Source organism: Sorghum bicolor, chromosome 6 (assembly GCF_000003195.3).
Source record: "Sorghum bicolor cultivar BTx623 chromosome 6, Sorghum_bicolor_NCBIv3, whole genome shotgun sequence".
NCBI classification, from domain to species: domain Eukaryota; kingdom Viridiplantae; phylum Streptophyta; class Magnoliopsida; order Poales; family Poaceae; genus Sorghum; species Sorghum bicolor.
This window is the reverse complement of record NC_012875.2, coordinates 60,207,235-60,232,463: the sequence shown is the minus strand read 5'-3', so window position 1 is coordinate 60,232,463 and position 25,229 is coordinate 60,207,235. Positions and strand designations below refer to the sequence as shown.

The 25,229-nt window shown below is 42.6% G+C and overlaps 4 protein-coding genes across 11 annotated transcripts; 1 reads left to right on the top strand and 3 right to left on the bottom strand.

Annotated features, from left to right (window-relative positions):
• On the bottom strand, positions 760-4,698 carry LOC8076476 (bystin). 2 transcript variants are annotated; one of them, XM_021464084.1, is made up of 10 exons: positions 3,908-4,695; positions 3,677-3,803; positions 3,411-3,462; positions 2,999-3,326; positions 2,567-2,646; positions 2,439-2,486; positions 1,986-2,132; positions 1,556-1,628; positions 1,370-1,442; positions 760-1,233 (listed from the first exon to the last, which is right to left on the bottom strand). In XM_021464084.1, the coding sequence occupies exons 1-10, from the start codon at positions 4,430-4,432 to the stop codon at positions 1,154-1,156; spliced, it is 1,533 nt and encodes a 510-aa protein (XP_021319759.1). In that variant the 5' UTR covers positions 4,433-4,695; the 3' UTR covers positions 760-1,153. The 2 variants fall into 2 exon arrangements, with proteins under 2 accessions (XP_021319759.1, XP_021319758.1); XM_021464083.1 differs by having other exon boundaries at positions 2,999-3,462; positions 3,908-4,698.
• Positions 8,535-16,221, bottom strand: LOC8085882 (RNA polymerase II transcription factor B subunit 2). Of its 7 annotated transcripts, none has more exons than XM_021464149.1 (17): positions 15,745-16,211; positions 15,288-15,391; positions 14,969-15,145; positions 14,726-14,893; positions 13,611-13,679; positions 12,981-13,074; positions 12,719-12,819; positions 11,753-11,798; positions 11,616-11,675; positions 11,455-11,523; positions 10,991-11,074; positions 10,836-10,919; positions 10,617-10,702; positions 9,694-9,784; positions 9,165-9,245; positions 9,011-9,085; positions 8,535-8,909 (listed from the first exon to the last, which is right to left on the bottom strand). In XM_021464149.1, exons 3-17 carry the CDS (start codon positions 15,079-15,081, stop codon positions 8,775-8,777), a joined length of 1,356 nt encoding a protein of 451 aa, XP_021319824.1. In that variant the 5' UTR covers positions 15,082-15,145; positions 15,288-15,391; positions 15,745-16,211; the 3' UTR covers positions 8,535-8,774. The 7 variants fall into 7 exon arrangements, 6 of the variants coding, with proteins under 6 accessions (XP_021319824.1, XP_021319826.1, XP_002447335.1 ...); XM_021464151.1 differs by having other exon boundaries at positions 8,581-8,909; positions 14,969-15,163; XM_002447290.2 differs by having other exon boundaries at positions 8,581-8,909; positions 14,969-15,109.
• Positions 17,646-21,086, top strand: LOC8076475 (tetraspanin-19). Its single transcript, XM_002448741.2, has 6 exons — positions 17,646-18,117; positions 19,182-19,281; positions 19,688-19,768; positions 19,868-19,972; positions 20,408-20,602; positions 20,695-21,086. Exons 1-6 carry the CDS (start codon positions 17,951-17,953, stop codon positions 20,704-20,706), a joined length of 660 nt encoding a protein of 219 aa, XP_002448786.1. The 5' UTR covers positions 17,646-17,950; the 3' UTR covers positions 20,707-21,086.
• Positions 21,864-24,165, bottom strand: LOC8085881. Its single transcript, XM_002447289.2, has 6 exons — positions 23,778-24,165; positions 23,286-23,436; positions 23,097-23,163; positions 22,727-22,964; positions 22,247-22,448; positions 21,864-22,157 (listed from the first exon to the last, which is right to left on the bottom strand). Exons 1-6 carry the CDS (start codon positions 23,855-23,857, stop codon positions 22,128-22,130), a joined length of 768 nt encoding a protein of 255 aa, XP_002447334.2. The 5' UTR covers positions 23,858-24,165; the 3' UTR covers positions 21,864-22,127.

Here is a 25,229-nt window from a genome sequence, read left to right as displayed (position 1 = left end):
GTTTAACTAGTTATGATTCATTTACATTACCATCCAATAATTATATATAACATAGACATCTTCATTTTATAAAGTCTTTTCTTTTTGTTTGATTTGAGAACCTTTGAAAAGACGTCTAAAGTTCTAAAAAATTGAGATATATTAGTTTGACTTTTTCTACTTTTTTTCCTTTTTTTTGAACTTTTTCTTGAACTTAACTTTTTATTTTTTTTTCGCTATGGGATATAAAGGGAACTAGTTTAAAAAATCATATTTAATATCATAATTGGATAATAGAACCTCTATCCTATCAATGGATAGCGAGAGAACAAATTTGGATAAATACCAATTTGTATTACTAGTAAAAAAAAATACATATTGAAAGAAAAAAAAATCCCATGATCCAAATCTATAATTTTTTTGTTTAAAACATATAGATTGAATCCATAGAACATACTAGATAATAAATAAATAAATAAATAAATAAATAAATAAATAAATAAATAAATAAATAAGATTTAATATCATTCCTTGAGAACAATGCTAATCTACAGTCTGTGTGGGTAACTAAGTCCAATCTCAATGAGAATTTCATAGCTCATCTTCCAACATTCTATATATTAGAGACGGTGCATAAGATTTTCATCACCATAAAACTTTTAGATACATTGTCATGTCAGCATATTCAATATTCATAAAACTCTCATTGAGATTAGCCTAAATAGAGACAAATTGTAATACAGAGGTCCAGATAGGGGATTATGCAAGCAACAAACACCCTAAACAAATCAAACGAACTCGTGATCATTCATTTCCATTTCTGGTTCAAGTACGACATAATTTAGTTCTATCACGGTTACAAAATACCAGGATCAAAAAAACCCAACTATTTCTTATCCACCTCTGAGAAAGGCAGTATACCACATATCCATGCTGAATGACCCCTTGAAATGCGCCAACTGATCTTCAGGTTCCAAGTTCCAATCAAAACAAACTACTGTGTGAATCGCATTCTGATTGCAAAATACCTTCCCAGAACATTGGGGCCCTATCTACTGGGTACCCATTTTATAATATTGGCACTACAAGTTTATGACCAAAAAATCACAGCAATATCTTTAGAAGTTTGCCCCAAAAATCATTTAAGTGTAAAAATTGACACTGGAGAATATGGCTAATCTTCCTCCATTGGCACTTGTGGTACGTCCCACTTGTCTTCCTCGATAGGCTTGGTAATGACGGAGATAGGTGACAGTAAGAAAACATGTTAAGGAAATAACCAGACTGGAATCAAAATTCCAATTGCAATCATTGAAACATTTTTTTTGTTCAGCTAACATGGTATATGTATGCAAGCTAAAGAATGTAACAAGCTGCACTGCAAGGATATAAGTCTGCAAATTCATATCTTTTTCACCCCTGTTGCAGCTCCCTCGAAGTTCCCTTCGAATTTCTGGAGTAACCTGTTTAGAGAGGGGGTTCATGTTTCAAGCATTAGCTCATGTCACTATGTCAGTTAACCAAGAAAATCCAGTAAATGGTGCTTTGATATTCATGAGTATGTAAAGTGGCATACCAAATAGTGTTTCTGGTGATCCAACAAACGTGCAAGGTTCTCCTTATCCTTTTTCTCTAACTCATTCTTGTATCTGCCATGAAATTTTTAGTGTAAAATACATGACTAAAGCAGTGAAAGAGTGAGCACAGACACTTGGTAAATGAACACCGGCAATCAATCCAGCCATGAACATAACTGCAACTATGAGGCTTGGGCCTCGCCCAATAAAGAACATGTTCAAACCATATAACCACACTTTCAACAAGATTTCGAGGCGACTACTTTGTTCCAAAGAATACAAAGACTGATGGAACAGAGAATTCAAAGAGAACTTTTCATATTTGAAGTATGAAAGTGATTTCGCAGCATGTTACAAATAAAAGGTTTATGTGCTTCAAAGTTCAAATCAAAGAAATCATGCTTCAAAGTCTACACATCCATCACTAACCTTTCCACGAATGCAAGCAGTGATTGATGCCATATAACAGGCATGGTCCTCTCATCATTAAGAAAACGCATGAAGTGAGCAAGCACTGCATCAAGCGCGCGGTACGGCAAAGCATATTTCTTGTCTAGAAATAGCTTGATGAAGTAACTGCAAGAGAGATTAGGTTACAGCATTCTCAAGGTGACAAGAACTAATACAGTATATACATACGACTAGAACTACTGTGAACTTTTTGCATCATACACATTTTAAAAGCTGTAATAAAGATGTCAGATGCTATGTCAACACATTATGTGGGTAGCTAAACAAAAATTTCATCATAGATAACTGATATTTAAATATTTTCTGATGAAAAGTTTGCATGTTTAGCAAAACAATCTCTGGACAAAAGGATGCAGTAATATTAATAAACAATGCAGAGAGAATAGAAGAAGTTGGTTGTGGCTCACTCACCTTGTAGTGCCACAGTACTCCATCTCTGCTAGTTTTACTAGAGCTACACTGCATCGAAATGCACAATAGAAGATAAGACACTAACTCACAATTATCTTGAAAATGAATCCTATTAATATTCAACTGACCTTGCATGGAGAAATGGAATGGAGACTTTCTGGATAATACTCCCAATAATCACTGCTTCACGGAGGGTGCAATTCCTTTCCTGCAATTAGGATAAGCTCGGAAGTTGACAAGGAAAGGGGAAAGCTATGTACCATCTGTGCGTCAAGACTAAAATATGACGACAGGAAAAATGGACAGATAAGGTGCCTCAATCAAAAACATAATATGTGGTTAGAAGAAACAGTTATCAATCTATCTTTGAATCTTTCAAAACGATCTAACTCCTTTCCATAACAGATCATCAGGAAATGCTATTTGCAAGAATATTAACTACATTATGTAACCATAAAAGAGATGCAACAATTCACCATCAGAATAAACATTTGAGATATTAAAGGAAACGGATAGGCCCTATGTTCAAATAAATGCTGATCTCTGAAGAGAACAATTACCCGACAGAGTGGCAGCAAAATTCCCTTGTTAAATGCCGCAGGCTTATAAAGGGCCTTTTTCAGCGACTGGTAGAGTGCAAAATGCAGCCTCTTGTTCTTCCTTATGTCATTACGAACACGAGGTAGCAAAATGGCTTCATAGAACCGCTCAGCGTTCTTTGTGTTCATGTTCGAAGAGAAGAGGCGAGTTGCTTGATACACGGCATTAGGAGACCAATTCTCTGGCTCCGTTAGCTGCACAACATCTGCCCAGCACTCCAGCGATGGTATGCGCTTGAAGGCTTTCGGAATTTTCCCACTCGTGTACCGGCTTAAGAACTTCCCAACCCTACAAATGAAAAATTCAGTACTGCATAGAAATATGCAATGCTTCTTCACATTACGGAAAGTAAGAAAGAGGAAAGTCCCATACTCTTTATAAAGCTCAATAATGCTGTTGTCCAATTTTACACGAGGTCGTCCTTCTGTTCAAGTAAATACAGCAATCAGGAATTGTCCGACCAACAATTGCTGTCCATTGGCATTCACCAGCACATTTAACTTGACTCATACCAAAATTAGCACATTTAACTTGATTCATACCAAAATTGCAGTTAAGGCTATTTCAAAATAGCTCATGGTTTGGCGAACGGACTGCGATTCCAATTACGGGATAACAGTTAAAAAAAGCATACGCACCAGTTGCAACCTCGGCGTCCTTCTCCATGATCTTCTGGAGGATGATATCACCAAGGGTGCGCTCGGCAGCTTTGTCCTTTGACATGAAGGCAGCAAGGGCCCTCTCATCCTCCTCGTTGATCTCCACCTACCAACGCCACAAGGCCAGCAAATTCGCATCTCAGCACAAGCTCAGCAACGGCAATAAATTAACCGAACATTCTTAGTCTTGCAGGTAGGTAGGAAAGGCACCTCGCCGCCGTCGTACTCGGTCTGCGCGTCAAACCCGTCGAACTCGTCGACGTCGTCGTCCTCCTCCTCCTCGCCATCCGCGGCGGGGACGGGGAACGAGGACGACGTGGACGGCCCCGCGGCCGCCTCGGCAGCAGAGGGCCGCTGCTCGTCGCTGGAGTCGTCGGCGCGCATCTCCTCCTGCTGCTGCTTGCGCGCCTCGCGGAGGATCTTGGCGCTGAGGGAGGGCGGGATGGACGCCTCCTCGTCCGCCTGGTGCTGCTTGGCGGCGCCCGAGCGGCGGCGCTTCGAGGCCTCGGCAACCGCGTCGGCATCGGCTCCCAGCGGGAGGCGGTGCTTCGCCGGCTTCTCGGACCCGGACTTGCGCTTCTTCCCCGCCATGTCTTCGCGAGGCTTCTTCGGGCTCGTTGCCGGCGGCACAGGAGCGTCGAGGCGGCGGCGGGAGAGATAAAACCCTAGTGGAGTCGGGCCGGGCGCGCGCGGTCGGAGCGGCTTTTTGTTCAGGGTTTGGTTGGGAATGGGCATGGCCAGCACCAGCCGAGCCGTGCGCACGAGTCCGTCGTCTCGCGCCAATGGCCGCTGTTATAACACGGGCCGGGCCGGGCCTCGTACGAGCTGTACTTTCGGCCCAATACTTTTGCCCTCCACGAATGTCTGATGCCTTCGTTTCGGATTCAATTTTTAGTCCAAATAAAATTAATGTAACCTCGACGCATCTGTAGTAAAAAAAACGATGATAGTGTACAGCATGAATTAGTTTCATTGTTTTTTTCATAAGCCATGTCTTGCTAGTATTTGAACTTTTAGTTGTTATTAACATATTTTTCTAATAGTTTAGTAAAAATTGACTTAGACCAAAAACATTGGGTATACCGTATACGGAGAGGGAGTAATAATAATGAAAGAGCCTGTAGCTGACGTGGTTAGATGTCTTTGAGTAGCACTCCTCATCAGGCCTTAAGTTGAACTCTTTGTGGGAGCGAACTTTTATGCCATTTCGTATTTCGTACAGTATTCAACTCTATTCTATCTTAATTATAATACAAAGAAGTGTAGCCCTCCTCGCTACGTTTTTTGGAGAAAAAAATGAAACATGCCAACATTGCGCCCCCCATGAGCAGATTGCGAATGGCCAAACGCTATCACCGATCAAGTACAGTATTCACTCTTTAGCTTACGGAGAAGGTGCACCCTGCACCTGCACGGCGCGGTCACGGAACGGAACCGACTCTGGTCTGGTGCGAAAGAGGCCTCCTCCTCCTTAAAAAAGCAACGTAACGCAACGTGGGCCGAGAGACCCAAAAGATTTCCTTTGCTTCTGTTCTGCTGTGTTTCCTCGTCCTCGAGGGAGTAAGGGCCTTGTTGAGTTGTTGGTCGAAATCTCTGTACCACTTACCAATCGACTTAGCACGACGTACGTACGGCGACTTGAAAGCTAAGCTCAGATGCAATCGTACCGGTGCGTGGAATCCTACAGGTGCGTTTTCCACACTGGCTTTGTTTAGTTCCGAAAATTTTTTAGATTTCGATACTGTAGCACTTTCGTTTTTATTTAACAAACATTGTCTAATTATAGACTAACTAGACTCAAAAGATTCATATCGTGATTTACAGGCAAACTGTGCAATTAGTTTTTATTTTTAACTATATTTAATACTACATGCATATGCCGCAAAATTCAATGTGACAGAAATCTTGAAAAAATTTTAGTTTTTGGGTGAACTAAACAAGGCCTCTGTGTTCTTTCTCTTGTCCCCGTGAGAAACGCTGCCGGAAGCCTGCTCTCCTCGCCGATTTCCCATACGACGGCCATACCTGGTTTCGACTTCCTAATAAAATCAATATAACCTAACAGATCTTCTCAACTTAGCCCAGGTTTTGTATTTCTTTTTCTTGCTACAATCTATTACCTCTTTCTTTTTTTATATATTAAAGAAATCTACTAGTACCTCTGTTCTCGTTTGTTTAACCCTGGATTCAATTTAAATCCCGCAAACGTAATAAGGAAAAAAAAAAGAAAAGAAAATGGAGAGAGTACAATTTGGACAAACGGTTCTCCTGATGTAGTTTAGCCATCGTTTCTTTACTTTTTTTTTTAGTCTTAAGTTGGCTGGAGGCTAGAACTGTCGTAATACACTCCGAATTAATAATGTATAGTCGGGGTACAAAACTCTTCTGAGAAAAAAAAAAGCATGTTGACCAATTCTGTAGATGAATTCTTGGTTTTGTCTCCCAAAACGCATGCAGGAAAACATATAACTTAGGGAAGATCCAATTTATTGTTGGATCAAATGGATTGACACTTCGTCGCCGTGATCCATATGGTATTGCAGACTTGAATCGAAGGGTCATGATCAAACAAACATGGATTTATTGTTGGATTAAAAGGATTGACACTTTGTCGCCGTGATCCATATGGTGTTTCAGACTTGAAACGAAGAGCCATGATCAAACAAACATGCTTAATACCGTGAAGTGATGTTGCGCGTTAAGGCAAGCAAAATCACAGCTGAGTATTTTGACCTGAAGAAAAAAGGCTTGCTGAGTTGGGAAGCCTACAAGGAACATAGAGAAGACATCCAAAAATCATTCGGTTTTCTTCGTCGTGCTATCGCAAGGTACAAAGATCGTCGTATAGAAGCTGGCTGCTTCTATATACGCAAAGATCCAATATTACATAAAGTTTTCGTAATGAGCCCGCTGTACACCATGCCAAGGAAAGATGCGTTGAAAAAAATACGCCAGATTCTTCAAAAAAGAGAAGCCTTTTTTTCGAGACCACGCCGAGCGGCGCGTTTTTCATTAAGCAGAAAAAGTCAAAAAAAAAGAGAAGCCTATGCCTCTATATGTAACAAAGGTCCTCTTGCTACACATGGATCGAATTTAGCAAGATGCCTTGATTTGTTCGGCAATATAGGAAGACGTAGATTGGTGCAATTATTATTGACCTACCTCTTTGTGATAATTCTAGCATGCTTTATAATATTTTATGATTAGGTGAATGTGTGTAAGAATGGTACTTTAGGCTTTGTTTAGATCTAAAAAGGTTTTGGATTCTGACAATATAGTAATTTTATTTTTATTTGACAAATATTATTCAATCATGGAGTAACTAGGCTTAGAAGATTCGTCTCGTGATTTACAGGCAAACTATGCAATTAGTTTTTATTTTCATTTATATTTAATGTTCCATGCATGTGCCGCAAGACTCGATGTGACGAGAAATTTTTAAAAAAAATTATTTTTGGGGTGAACTAAATAAAGCCTTATTTTACGAGCTTAGTTACTGATTGCTTGCTGACTAATAATGGTTTTATTATGTAGACGGTTTTTTTTTGTTTCCACTTTTGGTTTATGTCTGTTTATTATTTTTCACTTGAAAATTACTCATTGTTTGCTGAAATGTGATGGTTTAACACGCATGGAGACTTTCTAGAATCCAGAGAAAGATGCAAATTAGAATCCAGCACTAATAAACTTCAAAAATATTAATCGTACGGGTATTCTAGGGGAGAATTCTACAAGAAGTTTTGGTGTTATCGACCGCTACACAATCCTTGAAAAAGACCTCCATTCTCTAGACGGTTGGTGTTTCTAGCTACACATAAATGATTTTCCTAGTGGCGATCTAGATCGGCCCTTAAAGTGTATTATTTCCATAACATCTAGATACAACATATCTTGGAAAAGTTGTGACACCTCTAAAAGCCATTTTTGTAGTGATGTCTAGTTCATCTACATTGGTTCCTTGTAGTGAGACCGTGTCTATCAAGGTTTAAGGTATCGACAGTAGCATAGGTGCTCGCATCTTTTTACCTGGCAAAAACAAGAAATGTTTACGATGACTTCATCGATCTTAATATAAGTCGGCTCATTTTTTCAAAAAATAGATATGACCTAATAGGAAATAGTTTAGTTCTTCGTTGGTGCTAACAGGATAGAGTGTACACGTATATATATTTATAGGATGGGTACATGCGTATATATGACCATTGTACTATGTTTTAGAAAAAAATGGTTTGGGTTACCTCGTCAATTTTATCATACATCTATTGGTTTAATCATCTATCGGTTTAGATTTTCATGCGTGATTACAGACAAATTATAGACAAACTATGTTCAAAATCTTCGTCTCGTAAAATATAGACAAACTATATAATTAGTTATTTTTTATCTATATTTAATGTTTTATGTATGTGCTACAAGATTCGATGTGACAAGAAATCTTAAAAAAATTGTAAAATTTTTAGAAAGTAAACAAGTTGTGGATGCAAGGTTCGACCTATTTGGACGCGCGGTTTGCAAGACGTGGAGGCGACGACGGGCCCATAAGCAGAGGATGAATAGAAAGAAGTGGGAGAAACGAGGTGAGATGTGGCTGATTGGGATGCCTGACACATGGCGAAATAATATGCCCAATTTTATGGTGCAGGATTCTGTCTTGTTAAAGATTATCTGCGACCTGAAACTGCTGTACTCTTTGTCCAAACGCTTTGAAAGGCATGATATATGTCGATTGATGAATGACATCTAAACACTGCTGAAAATTGTATGGCCTTTCGTGCCAACATTTTGTGGATATGTATGATATAACGACCCGTGTATGCTTTACTCGGCTCATAGCATATAAAGAAAATTACTTATTTGACACCAAGAAAATTAGCTGTTCCTAATTTAGCACCCAAACTTGAAATCTTCCTTATCCCCTCTTGAAATTTGTTACCAAACTGACACTACCGTCACTTTAAAGATAATTGTGAATTTTCTGCATCATATACATTTTAGCAGCTGTAGTAAAGATGTCAGATGATATGTCAACACATTATGTGGGTAGCTAAACAAAAAAAAAATATTACAAGGTCTTTTTTCATCTTTGCCTGCGGAGGAACTCCCTCATTTCAGGGTGGAACTCCCCTCGTACAATCAGTCTCATTCTCTTAGAGTCCTCCCAGAGCAAGTACCCATTATCCCTTGCATAATCACAGCATTGTTCAAACCATTCCTGCATGAGGAAGTCGAATTAAATGCATTCCCAGCGTACCAGAAAAGTAAGCGAGTAGTATATGTACTTGGGCAGATGCATGGTAAAGATAATGTGTTTACCTTGCTAGGAAAATCTTCGTACAGATGTGATGGAATCATCTCAACCCTGTTGCGGTCAGTTTCCCACAGCCTAATCTGAATATATGAGCATCGAATTACTAATGTACTGTATAATAATAAAGCATAGTAAGTGTTGCCTGGCCACGGTTCTTACCTGATCTGTGACATTCTCCGGGACAGTGGGTATCTTGTCAGCAACACGAGGGTGAGCATTTTGTCTAAGAAATGAAATTATCTGAAAAACAAAAAAAGATAACCAGTCTTGTTAAAACAAGATGCAAGCTAGATCTTAAATGTAAGACTGCTTTTACAGATACCCTACAACTGCTTTTTCGAGACAAGAAAAAGAAGCTGATGGACAAAATCTGTTACTGAAACTCACACTATGTCTAACAAAGAAACTGTCAATTCTGATAGGTGATGCTTAACGGATTTTAACATACTACCCACATTGTCTATTACTCGTCAGTTTGGTTGACAGTCTCCACAATAAATACCAATGACCATTCCAAGTTTTAGATACATGTCAATACTTTTGATAACAAATATACCTATACATTTTACTCATTTCACATGAATACAATCTACCATACTTTGATGCACATAGTGGCCACAGTTTTAGAAGATCGGCTGTGCACGTTTTAAGATTACAAGTAAACAGAGGTTGTATTATAGAGATGTACCTGCTCAGCAGTTATTCCATTCTCAAAAGCACCATAGATACTTTCTTTTGTAACAGCTCCTACGATGAGGTTTGGAAGTTGATACTCCACCCTTGAAAGAAAACACAAAGTGAACACTGAATACTTTCCTTTCAGAATAAATGAGTGCATCAACAAAGATAAAAATATTGGCATCACACAAAGTAATATTACAGAACTAATCAGGTCAAATAGCCAATATAATGAAACCTAAGAACAAATCCTGTCAACCAAACTCATTCAAAACCATGTTTTCAGTTTCAAATCTTAGAGTCTCTAGTCAACCTCAGTAGTAGGATACAAAAGTCAATTTCACCTTGCCATGTTTGTTGCAAAGCTAGCACAAGGTGGCAAAGCACCATCTGGACACAATACAACCAACAGCGCGCAGCTGACAACAATACTTTCAGATGCAGGTGATTCAAACAGCAAGATCTGCAAGACACCAACAGTACAACAACTCTAAAGTGTTACCACCTCCATGGATTCTCTACAGATGGCTTATTTCAGTAATTTAAGAGTTTTGCCTAGATATAGTACTGGATTACACTAGAAGCTTAACCCATGCAGTCTAATTTGTGTGTGCGGGGGGGGGGGGGGGGGGGGGGGGGGGGGCTAAACAAGCATCTATCTGAAACTCACAACAGTGACCACTGAGCGATCTAGTAGGAATGCCAGATTAACTGAATTAAAATATACTGACATAACAATCAGGTAATCGAACTTTAGTACAGAGCCCACAGAGTTATGACACATCAGTTGCCCTCTTTGCATGCGACATATAGCATGTAAGCACATTAATAAACAGAAGAATGTAGTTCTCTGGCAGGAGCTAGTGAGCTACGTGATAACTGCTACGATACCATAGCATTAATTAAAAAGTGGTCATAAGATATCTCATGTACCTTGAAAAAAGGCGTAGAATTTCACAGTGCAGTTTGGAAGTAGAGTATGCATACATTCGAAAGTTTGTCTCCACAACCACAAATCCCTGTGATAACACACTACATCTTTTATAATCATGATCACTGCTTGCTTATAGGGGACAAATAGGTGGAGGTTATAGAGAAGATTTGGAAAAACATAAATAATTGCAGAAGCAAGGGATGCAAATGTTATGCAACCTCTTTGTTAGATGATGAATCTGACAAACTTGCTGAGAGATTAGTAGCCAGTTGGGTAGGAATGAACCAGCGATCTGTTCGACCCTGAAATTCAAAACTTGCTATTATCATCAGAAAGATGGTCGGGGCAAAAGAACAAAAGATAAAATTTCTACCTGCTGCTGTTTGACTAGTCCCAATTCTGCAAGATCCCTGATGGCAATCCTTTGGACATCAGTCAGAGTATTCAAGCTATAAGCCTGAGACATGAACAAAGCAGAAAGAATGCATGGCCATGAATTTCTCAACCAACATACCAGGCACAAACCTCGACGTAAGATGCACGTTAATTTCATTTATTAGATTCAGACTGCAGTGCCTTTAAACTTTTTTCAAGAATTCTTAATCAGACATGCAAGCTTGATGTTCCTACCATGTAAAATATCGTGGAATATTACAGCTTCTTCAAGATGCTCATCTGATATCACTTATGAGAACTTCATTTTTCCTATTCATGTATTGTATTGCCAAAGGCCAAGTTGCTATGAATATAGGAGTTTTCACAGACATCACCATATTGGCAAGAAAATTGTGTACAGCTACTTGCTTAACATGATGTTATAAACTAGTATCACTTTACCGCTCCCAATTTATGAAAGCTAAGTTCCAAGAGAAATGATATCAGTTCCGTAGGGTCCACTCCACGTTCCTATTTGATAACACAAATAATCAGCAACAGAGTTTAACACAAAGTCACAAACGTGAATCAACAGAAACATTACAAGGATATGACACCAATACCTCTGCAGATGAAATGTATTCTCTCATTATGTACCAAAGTTGTGCATTCGTTTCCATCAGCTGATAGCATAGAAAATATTAAGAGCCAAAGACGGAAATCTGTCGGTTAACGTATTAGCTGAGAACAGAGAACTAACAAGAAATTGGAAGCCATTCTCAGTCAACTTTGAAGCTTCACCGTCCCTGCAAGCACACCAAATCAGGAAATCATATCATCAAAATTACCGCTTATATCAGTCAATCAAAAATATATAGCAATGCTGGTCAACATACAGCAACAAATCAAAATATGATTTAAATGTTGTACATGGTTGGTAATATCAAATAAGATTTACAAATATCTTGATTATTTTAACCAAAAAAAAAACATTCAGCTGAACTGAATCATTAATCAACTCTTACAAGCAGGAAATAGAACAGTAAAATAACAGCAATTTGTTGTCAGCCCCATCAACTTGAATTTACTACTCCCTCCTTTCCAAATTATAAGATGTTTTGGCTTTTTTAGATACATTTCTTTTACTAAGTATCTAGACAGTGTATATCTAAGAGCATCTCCAAGAGTCTTTGCAAATCTCATTCTCTAAATCATCATTTAGAAAACCATTTCCATAAAAATTGCTTTCTATATTTCTTCATTCTCCAACAGCTTTTCTATCTCTCGTGCGCACTCTAGAGAGCCATTCTCGTCTTCTATTTTTGGCTAGCGAAAAATCCAGAATAGAAGATAGCTATATTTGCATAAGCATTTAGACAAGCTGTTGAGGATAGCTTTTCATTAAAATCTCTATTCCTAGCATTTAGGAAAGATTTAGAGTCTCTTGGAATTGCTCTAAGTGCATAGCAAAAACTATGTATCTAGAAAAGCCAAGGCGTCTTACAATTTGGAATGGAGGGAGTAGTTACTAGTTACTGCTTACTGTTTAGTGTATGTATTACATATGTAGAATTCTAGAGAATGCCACAGGATATATTATTCAACTGTACTACAAGAAATAAAGAGCTGCAGCAACTTGGCAATTCATTATTGTTCAAACAACATTTGACTATCACTAATTTATAAGAACTAACCTAACTGTCAAGACAAGGGAACTAGATGGAACCTTGAACTCAGAAGACCACGCTGAAATGTCTTCATCATGGAGGAGCTAAAACTTGTCCCTTTTTCGACTTGGGATGAATTGATCAATTGCAACAAGAAGCACTATAATCCCAACACGAAATAGAAAATCATATATATCTATATATATAAGCCAACACAGGATTCAAAGAGGAAAAAAAGAAGACAGTGAAGATACTATAAAGAAAAGTAAAAAACAGGCAGGCATGGTAAACACGTTCTGAGTTAAGCTTTGGCATCCTAACCTCCCATTGATCAAGAGCATAGGCTTCCAGATCTGCTGGAGTGGGCAATCGACCAGTGACACTTAATGGTAAAGGTTCCCTTGGTAAACTTCCACTGCAATAAAAGTAAAAAAAAGAAAAGAAATCTAAAAGTCATATGATCAACTGATTAATGTGCTCCACAAAAGAACTCAGAACAAAAACACTAAATGTCACCAGCTTGAGATATATCATGCTACACTATTGCCGTAGAGTAAGAAGGTTGAACATCACCAGCTTGAGCTATGTCATGTTAGATTGTTTCTTTAAATAAACAAATAGTATGAACAGTATCACCAATACGCAACAATTTTCATTTCGTGTACAAAATGGTACTTTCTACACTTCTTCAATACAATCATCTGTAGGAGTGAATTATTTTCTTCCTCAAAAAACACCATATGGGTAGAGTTGTTTTCCCGATTGATATTGATAACAGCAGGACACAGGTAGTTTTATAAGGCAGAATAATCATTCCGCACTTTTTATATGGAGACTGGAGAGCACATCAGTGATGTTGTGTTGCTGATGCCATCATAGCAGCTCCAAGTTTGAGAAAGGATGGCACATGCAATTTTCAAACAAAGAAAAGAGTAGTTGAGAGAACCATACCCATCAACCAAATACTTCTGCATGTTTCCCTGGAACTTCTGATTCATCTTGTAGCTCACGTCCCGTCGCCTATATATGCATACCCAAACCATGAGAGCTAGGAAGTGATTAATTTACCATGCACCAGAAAGTTTGCAGTGCTAAGCACAGAAGTCAGTCAAGCAAAAGCTAATAATAAATTAATAAGTTAGCAGGATTCTGAAAGAACTACACGATAAAGAGTCAATTGCTATGATTAATCAATCATTACAAATTCTCGCTTCTCCACCTTAAATAAAATAGTATGGATATTTCAAAAACAAGCATTCATACCAAGCCATGTGTCCATGTATACAAGCATACCATTTACCTTCGCATGTTAGAAGTATATATCACAAGATAATTTTTTCAAGAAATACAAGACATGGCCATCTACAGCCCTAATTACTGGTGTGAATGAAACATGCAAATCTGTAAGTGTGATTGATCAACAACCCTAATCAGCACCCAATTTTTTGCATCCACACTACAAAGACATGGCCATCTCTTGATGATAATTTAGCAACACAGCCATCAAATTTCATGTGATTACTGGTTATTTCATCATGAACATGTAAAAGGTTGGCTGACTAAATAAATAAAGGAGGTGTCACAACCTAATAGCTTGCTACAGCCACACATGTCGTCAAACATGCACAGTAAGGCTAGTGGACCGGCACTGGCCACTGGCCAGGGCTATTAGTTCCGCAGCACAGCAGATTAGGATTATTTTGTTCAAGTTTGTTAGCAGATAGGATTAGTTACTTGCATGCCTAACAACCTACTAACAAGTAACAAATATTATCCATGCAAGTAACTAATCTATCTGCTAACATACTTGAACAAACAATCCTAATCTGCAGTGCTGCGAACTAATACTCCTGGCCAGTGCCAGCCCACTAGCCATAACAGCTGAAATGCAAATTATCGCTTGCTCTGAACAACAAATGCATTACTGATTGCCATATGGCAAAACAATTTTGGCAAAATTCTAGCATCGGTAACTGTGAAAAACTAAACTCCATGATGAATGCATAAAAAGATAAACACAACTGAGATGAAATACCCAGAATTTCATGGAGATGGATATTTCTTACCTGTCGCGCACTTCGACAAAGACCCTGAGTTGGAGAAGCTTATCAATGGCAACCTTGTGCTTGGCAGCATATTCATTGAGCACCCACTCTTCCATTGCTGCAGCGGTCACCGGTGCCAACACATACAACATCTGCAGTGCATACTTCTTTGCCAGTGGGGGAAGTGACCTGTGAACTTAACTGAATCAAGATGAGAAAAGCAAGAAATAATAATGCACTATAAAAAAGTTGTGGATTCTGGACCTGAGTACTGCCTCACAGATAAAGGCTGAGTCATAGAGCATATCAAGCTTGCCCGCAGGAAGAGCAGCCACCATATCCATGAAGTTCCGTGCCACCACCATTACCTGCGGCATCTTCGAAGCGCTGGTGGAGAACAGAGAGCTGGGTTCCAAATCTTTGTTACTTCAAAATTGACTCCTTCAAAATTGCATACACCTGACCAGTCTCAGTAGCCAGGGGGCAGATCCAGGGCATGGGTGCACATTGTACAACCGCAAACTTTTTTTGCAAAAGAAATTAGGGTGGGGATGCTTTGCACAGCGGGTAGGGAAGGATGTACCAGGAGGATGGTCGTCGCTGATGAAGGTACCAAGAAAAGGGAGGCGCTGCTCACACCAGAGACAGAACCAGGATTTTGACCCAGGGTAGTCCTAGCAAAGTTTACTGTATGCAGTTGAGTATAATCTAAATTCACAATCCGGTAATACATATACATATACGATACTTGTAAGAAATTCGGCATACAAACATGAGACTGTCAAAAGCACGATACATATTTAAAAGGTCTCGCGTGCTTCATGCCCTACTATGTGACAACATTTGCAATGTAGGTAAGCTGACACGAGATTAAGCCCAATGTGAAGTGAAGTGGAAACTGGCATGAGACTGCAATGAATTTAACTCTCCACAGAATATGCTCAGTACTGCTCTATCTAAGGAACTGACAAAATAGCTGCGACATAGCAAATAGCAATGCCCGTTGCCTAGGTAAAATGTCAAATATGCTCAGTGCTCACCACTGAATAAGACGAGACGAGGAGGTGCTACAGTCTGCAAAGGGATGTCCGCTACTCTGCCTTTCCAGAGGTGAGAAGCGGCTGAATCCCTAGAACGTCGAGCCGGGCAGAGCGGGGAGCGGGGCACGGCGGGCGACCGGGTCCCGGAGCAGAAGACGGGGCACAGCAGCACGGCGCACAGAGAGCGGAGGATAGTGCGCGGTGACGGCGCAGAGCGAGGCGAGGCGAGCCGCTAGTACGAAGCCAGCCTGCCAGAGCCACGGCGTCGCGGTCGCGGGTGTTGAATCTCCGTCTCACGCCTGGGGAGGGCAGCGGTGGGACTGGGGAGGGCGGTGGCAGCGCTCGCAGCTGGGGAGGACGGCGGCGACGCAACCGTCGTCGCGGCTGGGGAGGGGAGCGGCGGCGCGAGCGACGGGCGACTGGGGAGACTGGAGAGCGCGGGCCGCGGGCGGCAACGGGGAAGGGGAAACCAAAACTTCCGGTGCGACCGGTCGGCAACCTGCCATCCGCCGACTACAGAAGCGAGCAGCCCACGAGGAGCGTGCGGCGGCCCACGCGGAGGTAGCTTCGAGCGGCGGCCCACGCGAGGGAGCTTCGAGCGCGTAGCCGTCCACGCTGAGCACGGAGCGCTCTCTTCCAGTTCCAGGTACTGCGTTTTTCCTTTTTTTTCTATTTCTTTTTCCCTTTCCTTTTTATTTTATTTTTGTTTATATTTGTATTTTTACTTACTGATTTTTTTATGATTTTTATTTTTGTGTTTACTCTAATTTTTTTCACCGATGTATTTCACAATTAACGTCTCATATATAAGGCTATGAACTTAGACATTTGCGTCGAAATCTCCATGATTCATGTATGTTTCCTATGTACTGATCACCTAAGGCCATGTCTGGATTGTTTGTTAAAGTTTACTGTCCGTTATATTAAATGTTTGGACATAGACATAAAGTATTAAATATAGATTATTTATGAAACTTAGAAAGTAATTTGTGAAATAAATCTTTTTAACCTAATTAATTTATAATTGGAAATTGATTGTCAAATAAAATGAAACAACTCAGCCAACAGCCCGTAACTCAAAACTCTACATCAGATAGTACGGTCTCGTACAAGGTTAAAAAAAAAGACATACCTCTAAAAAACATCTCAATCGCCACTATTCTCCAAGCTACCCACTCGCTAGCGAGAAAATCTCGGGATGATAAGGTTTGGGGGCAAGGGCATGGCCAACGCAAACCAATAGAAGTAGTGATTTCAATCTAAAGTTTTACGTCATGTCGACAAGAAGTGTTGAGGCGTTCTAAGGGCAGCTGCAATACAGACAGACAATACTAGTAGCCTTACTTCTTGTCAAGTGAAGCGGCCGTAACTTTTGCAGGGAGCTGTGATGGACCACCAAACCACTATTTAAACCTACGTGGACAATGCAATTTGGAACTTGTCAAGTGATGATTTCTCAAAAACAAAGCCGTACACGCACACTAGATTGAGAACGAAAATCTCGCATGGACGGTGCTGACTCGATCATTTCTGTTCACTCGGGTCACTGCGTCAGGTCTTTCCCATCTAGTCTAGTACACATCATTAATTGCCCATGTTAACGTCAAGCCGTGGGCCGTGGCAGGAAGAATCTCCGTCCACGTCTAGTAGGAACGAAACACACGATCAAACCAAAACGAAACAAAAGTATACAAGCAGAACCGCAGAAGCCATACGTGACGGCGAGGCGTCGACTACACCAGACCAAGCGTAGCAACGTCGTTTATTACACCCGTCCCCGTCGGCCGTCGGAAACTCCCCACCCCCGCATTTTCCCCGCGTTTTGTCAAGGTCAACGTCACGCCTCGCCCGCCATCCCTTCCCACCCCCACTCTCTCTCCCCCTCCTCTGCAGTCTGCCGCCGCGGGGCTCCACTCATCCACCGCTTCTACAAGATCCCACCACCCCACGTCAAACCAAACCCGGCCGCGGAGAAAGCAGCTTCTAGCTACCCGCCCGGTCTCCGCTTCTCCCGCACGCGCAGGCTGCTGCTGAGTGCTGCCTCCATCCTGCCACCGCCGCTTGCCTGCTTCGTTCGCGGAACAAAAAAAAAAGTGAGCCGGACCGACCGACGACCCAGCCGAGCCCACGAGAGGGAGGCGCTGCTTGGGCTGTCGGAGCCGCAGCAGGTCTTGCTCCGGCCAGCCACGGCGGCATCGGCATCGGCATGGCGGGGCGGATGGTGCGGAGCTGCGTGCAGACGGCGCTCAAGGCGGCCAACTCCGTCGTGGGGCTTGCCGGCATGGCCGTCATCCTCTACGCGCTCTGGATGCTCCGCGCCTGGTACAGGGAGGTCGCCGACCACCACCTCCACCAACGCCTCCCGGTCCCCTGGTCAGCAACCGCTTCTCCCTCCCCTCTCTCATCCTCCTCCTGCTTACTAGCAGATCTCGGCCTCCGTTTCTGTTTCCGCTCGGGCGCGCACGCTATAGGAGCCATCAAGGTCCTAGATTTGCAGCTGTTCTTGCCCACAACTTCGCTGTTCTTGATTTCTTCTCCCAAACCGTCCTTCGCTTCGAGAAATGCGTTTGCTTTCAGGCCGATTTCGCAGCAACTGTATTTACCATACTGTTCCATCGGACCTTTTTTCATTAGAATTAGACGTAGTTCCGCGACCAATCGACGATGCCGTGCGGAAATGAGAGATTACAAGCGCTGGCGTACAACACCAAGCTACCCAGCCGAAAGCGCTTTTTAATTCTCCTGTGGCAGTTAAAGGCTACTCGTTTCGGATGGGGTGATGGGCACGGCCTCGTGTTATCATGCCACTATCGCAGCAGATTTGGCTACAGTTAGTGACGCATGACAAGGAAGAAACCACTGCCCTATCCTTCTAGTGGACGCTAGTGCTATTCTATGGGCATGGTGGCACGATGATCGGCTTCCGTGTTGCTGTTTTGGACTTGTGCTTTAGAGGAGATTTTAGGTGGCGGCTGCAATGTGGCGTCAGATCGGGACGCATGATGTGATGCAATGGACGGCCTAACTCAAAAGTAGATCCGCAGTTAGTTGATTGGTGGGGCAACAGCACTGATGAAGAATATACAAAGAATGACGATGCTGATGTTAAACAACCAAATAGTGAGCATGTTTAGCCATCGCTTTCCTCATCCTAATTCCTAGCAACTGTAGTAGTATTAATCAAATGACTTTCCTCATCCTGACAACTGTAGTATTAATATTATTCAAATGGGCCAAGCGTCCATGCTTTTGCTGCCATTACCAATCTAAAATGTTAGTGCGGCGTGGAACAGATACTTTAAGAATAAGTAGTTAGATATGACTTTTGAGCAATATTTGAGCACCATGTCGAAAAATTATTGCCTTTCAATATTTTAGAGTATATACAGTGGAATTGGTTGTTTTACTGAGGAAAAAATATATTACCGGTCATGCAGGTTCATCTACGCTTTTCTTGGCCTGGGGATCTTTTTGTGCCTGTTGACTTGCTCTGGGCATATTGCCGCTGAAACTGCAAATGGTCACTGCCTCTCTTGTGTATCCTTTAGTTGGTAGATACATGGAGTTAGATGTTGTTGCATATACCAGCTTCCATTGCTTGCTTACTTACTGATTACCTGTGGTGAAATGCTAGATACATGGAGTTACATTACATGTTATCTGATATACCAGCTACCCTTGCTTGCGTTTTGCTTGTTGACTACCTATAGTGAATCAATGGTTAGAAGCTCCTGCTGGTTTATCCAAGGTTTTCAGTTAGGTGCAAAAACTACAGTTTTTTCTGGGCTATATAATTATCTGTACATGAGATGCCAAAAAGAACTGAATTGAGAGTGAGAGTGCAGGCCTCAAATTGCAGTTACATTCTTTGGGTTCTGTAATGTTTAGTGCAGTGCGACCTGGCGGTGATATTGGGTCTCTTTTTCCTTAACTTTACATGTAGTACATGATCATCGTATTTGTGCTTATTATACTGGAAGGCACAATCACTATGGATGTATGTCTGAATAGCAACTGGGAAGAGGTAAGGAGCTCAGCTGTGAATCTGATACTTTATGATTTTTTCCTTATATCTGCTACTTTATGTCCTGACAGAGTATTTGATTTTTTTCAAAACCTTCAGGATTTCCCCCCTGATCCATCAGGCAAGTTTGAGGATTTCAAGGACTTTGTGAAATCAAATTTTGAGATATGTGAATGGGTAGGCCTCTCAGTGGTGGCTGCTCAGGTTAGATTCTGCTGCACCTCCACTGCAGTAAAAGGCAATTGTTCATTATTGTAGAATTCTACCTTGCATATGACTAGAAAATGTTGTACAAGTTCTTGTGAATGGAGTTAGAAGACACTTGACACTAGTATGTGTAGCTTAGTTTGGTGGGGTTTGGACATTCTGCCTTTGAAGAATGCTTAGAAACAAATTGCCTCTAGCGTATGGTTTCTTAAGAATGTATGAGAAACAACCAAACATGACTGGTACAATGATCATACCTCATTTGTTTAAAATTGTTAATAATCAATTTTCTAAATGAAATCAGGTGCTGGCATCCTGTTTGGGGGGATTCAAGTTTAACTTGGGTAGCTGCATCATCAAAATTGTACTTTCTGAAGAAAAATTAAACTTTTGAGTGTGAGTGACCCTCTATTAACATATTCAGTTTGTCAGGTGTTATCAATTATTCTGGGGATGGTACTCAGGACCCTTGGGCCTGAACGTGAGACTGACTATGACAGTGATGATGACACAATTGTGCCTGCAAGGCTGCCTCTCCTGAGAAATCAGGCCCAACATGGTTTAGACTATGCTGAACCTAATACATCTCGTAGGAGTGATTCATGGAAATTGCGGATTTTAGACAAGGTAAGATGTTTCCCAACAGGGACTTCCGTTTGCAGCCTATTACATTCTAAATGTGTTCACCATTAATAAAGCCTCGCGACCTTTAATTTCAGGTCAACAACTAAGATCTTATAATGATCTCATACAACAGACCATTTGGGAAAGACTTTCGCTCCTAGGGTTTCAGAAGGATGATAAGATTATACCCTTTTTTTCTTCTTGTGGAGAGATGATTAGCAGAAGCGATAGAGTAGTTCTTAGTTCTGTCTACTTTTGAATGCCATTCAACATGCACAGATATTTGAGTAGCATGTGACTGACCCTTATAAACCCACAATGTATGGGAAGGATGTTGTACCATAATGTTTCATAAAGAGATGAGGGCATTATTGGTGCCTTCCCTGACCAAAGTCAGAAATGTTTAATCTTTCCCACTTGTCCATCAGCTGCATCATCCATGTATTTTTATGGGGCCCCTATTTTTATCTGCTTGTCTGCTGTCAGATTTCCTACTTGCATCACCTGTCAATGCCGAAGGATGAAAACTGAAATAGGAGTATTTGAAATATGACCTGTGACCGTGTGAGTACCCTTGTTGAGTTAAAAAAAAATGCAAAATGGACACCGTACCATTTTTATTTGTATTTGACAAATATTGTCCAATCGTGGACTAACTAGGCTTAAAAAATTTGTTTCGCAAATTACAGATAAACTGTGTAATTAGTTATTTTTTTTATTTATATTTAGTATTTTATGCATGTGCCGCAAGATTCGATGTGATTGAGAATTTGAAAAATTTTGTAATTTTTTTTGCGAATTAAACAAGGCCGTACTCCGTAATCCGTATTGTACATATGGTACGGACTGCATAACTGTCATCCTTGTTTGGTTGTGATGGTACGGCAAGTACGGTGCGCCTGCTATAGCCGCTCTCACCTGCCGCGATGCTTGCTCCATAAATATCGGGCAGCACGGTCAGAGCTGTTCTCTAGTGTTCTGTTTCTGTACTGTACCACGAATTACTTCAAGGAGATGCTCCATGCAGCAATCCTGGTTGGCGCAGGACCATTGTGATGGTAGTAGCAGATGACGTCTCAACGACGTCTCAACGACTCAACCGATACCGTTGGGTCCATTCAACCGATACCATTAGGCAAAACGGTAGGCATCCTGTCACTGGGTTTAACAACCTTTCCAACCAGAAAAATTCAGCATCATGGCTTTGCGTTGCACCTGATACTCCGACAGTAGGAATAAAACGAAACAGTTCGATACACAGAAATATCCAACTGAAACTGCATTGCATTCAAATTGAATTCGATACACAAAAAATGTCCAACTGAAACTACAGAGCATTCAAATTGAACCCAATACATGCACCAAGTAGTGTCACAATTAGAGCCTGCATACTTCAGAACACAATTGGTTTTTCCCTAAAGATCTTCCATTGCGCAATAAATATGTACAAACATTTACAGAAACTTGAACAGACTATACATGTTAGGCTCAAAAGGTCTATCGTCAGAGTCCACACCCTGCTCCAAGCTTAGCCACATCCTAGGACGAGGAACATCCTCTGCATGAATCAATAAGCCATGCGTCATCACTCTCAGAAAACAATGGTGAGCAAGTCATCGTGTACTACTACAGCTCGAGCTATTTTACATGAGAATCATAGGCATAGAAGATGTTATCCGGCGTAACGAGAGGCAGCTTCTCGATGTACATAAACAGGCGCCTGATGTTCTCTCTGGTCACTGTCGCCATGTCAACTATGTCCCGGCAATCGGTGAACATCCACAGGTCGCCGGAGTTTACTCTTTTGAGGCTGTCCCGACAGAAGGGACAGGATTGAGATCTTGATCGCCTGCGAAAACAAGGATAGATAGCACATGGCTCAATCAATACAACTACTATATCTAATAGTATATCTCTGCAGCAGATAGTTCAGCATATGGATGTATTCATATTTCATATCATACAGGCATACAGCGATCAGAGCTGCCTTAAGGATCAGGCAATGAAACTACTCAATAATTGGCTGACTAGGGCCTTATCTGATCACTGCGGGAACATTCAATCCAACGCGAATATACAGTAACTTGTTTAGTCTGTTAATTTTATGTAAATGTGCTCAGTTCTCACCATTGACGGTAGCACTTCATGCACATAGCATGACTGCAGCTGGGTAGCACCACCTTGCTATTCATCTCCATGCAAATGCCACACTCTTCCTCCCTTTCGATGTCTATCTCTGAAACTGGCCTCTTGCCCTCGTCCTCATCTCTCCTCCGGTATCTCTCGGTGCACACCGCCTTCTGCCTTCGGTCATCAACGTCGCTGATCCCCTTGGGCAGTTGCATAAGGGATGGAAATATGACAGCTGCAACAAGCAACAATGCGCATCAATATCACAAGACCAAATTACAAACAGGCGTGTGTGTTTTTTTCAGTTGCAGTTTTACAAAGATGTTCTTTTTTGTCCCCCGGCCAGTTGTTGTTGCAGGACACTTACCATAAAATTCCCTGATGCTTGCTTTCCTCTCGTGCGTGGACATGGTGGTACTCCCATCCACATAAACCTGCACAAACAAAGTTTGCTTGAGCACAACAGCAAAAAGCGCAGCACAGAGACAGAACGGCATCAAATCCTGAACACCACACCACGCCACATCACAGGAACCTATCGAGGAGCAGAAACCACCTTGTAGATTAGGATCCTGAGCAGCCCAAGCGCGCCGGCGAGGCTGCAGTCGGTCCACTGCACGAGGAAGAGGAAGAAGTGGGCGGCGGGGCTGTAGGACATGCGCATCTGGAGGCAGGCCCCGTCGTAGTCCCTGGAGAAATCCGCTGCCCTGTCGAGTTGTTTGAGCAGTCAGCACAAGGGCACGCGTGAGGCAGCAGCGGCATCACCCACGCACGGAGCGGGGCGTCGGCAGCCAACCACCGGCCGGCACCCACCGCTCGCTCATGCGCGCGGCGTGACACGACGTACATGAGAGCTCAACCGCCACTGTAGCATAGCATCCACCCACCCACCAAGGCAACTTTTTATTTCGCCCTGATTTCGCTCCGGAATCGGGCGGGGAGCGGCGCGGGATGGCGTCAAAATCCAAGTGCGAGCGTGAAATCGGGCCGGCCGTGATGGAAACAGACCCCGCAAAAGGAGGAGGGGAGGGGATTGGGAGGCACTCACAGGGTGTTTGCGTGCTGGATGTCGGCCTCGAGCACCTTGAGCGAGTCCTTGAACGACTTGCGCATGGAGCAGACGACCATCTCCTCCTCCTCCTCCTCCTAGGTCTCGCCGTGGCGGCCTGCTCCGTCTGGCTCGTGAACACCACCACCCGCCGCTTCAGGCTTTAGCTATCGCCACAGCCGCCACACCATGGAAGAAGTAGCGAGCAGCCACGCGCGGAGCACCCCCCTAGCCGCCGGATGGCGCCAAGGCCTGCGGTGCGCGGGGCGGTGCGGTGCCGCCGCCCGCTTTTTGGCTCAGCTCCACTTCAACAGTTGGCGACTTGGCGTCGCCTCCCTGGCCCTGCTTTCCCTTTCCGCCGGCCCGCTCGCTCGCTGCCCTCTGCTTAGCAGCCAAGTTCCCGGAACATAGGGTACGTGGTACGGGAACGTGGTACGTGATACGGCATTCTCATAAACTCTGGAACGTAGGGGGTATACAGCTTCGTCTCGTTCCTTTAAGTTGCGGAACGCGTTCCACTTTCCAAAGGAACGTGTGTCTGGGACGTGGTGGTTGGCTCAGGTAGTTTTACGTGTTGTTTTGAACCAAATGAGTTCGATTCCTAGCGTGGTATAGTTTATTGTTGTATTTTTTGTTTCATTTTGGACTGTCCAACTCCAACCATAAGGCTCATTGTAGGTCCAAGCCAATGAGTCAATCACCAACTATATTTTTTGCTGGTCGCCACCGCCAGCCGCTCACGGACGGGTATGGCGCAGTATGCACGCACACCACGAAGTTCCATAGTCACTTGAGACTGACGTTTCTATGATTTCTCCTGCATATGATTCGTGTTCCACCGCATTTGGGAACGATGTTCCATGATGTTCCCGTTCCACGTTTCGGGACGAAGTTCCCGGAACGGGGAACGTGCCCATGTTCCCGTACCCTGGCTGCTAAGGCCCTCTGCTGTTTGTATTCGTTGCGTGGGTGGAGGGAGAGCGAGGACCCGATCGAGGAGGCCGAGCGGACGGGACGGAGGAGCACGGGCACGCGTCCCCCGGGTCCGGGGGCGCGAAGCGAGAAAAGCCGCGACTGACGCGCGGGGCCCAGCCGGGGACAGCGCCGCCTCCGTCCGCTTACCCGACAGTACTGACAGGTGGGGCAGGACAGGACAGGACTAGCACCGGGCAGATTGTCAGCGAGGGTGGCTCGGTGGTTCGCTGTGGGAGAGAGAAATGAGGCCACGGAGTGACATGCGGTGCGGGCCCCGCGGCTGGTGTTGGAGGCGGGCGGCGCTCAACGTCACGTAAACACTACTAGTAGTAATAAATGTCGGTGCTAATTAATTCAACGAGAGGAGTCAGGCCTTCGCTCAAAAATAAAAAAATAAAATTTTTTATCACATTAATTCTTACGGTACATATATGAAATATTAAATATTAACAAAAACAAAACTAATTATACAATTCA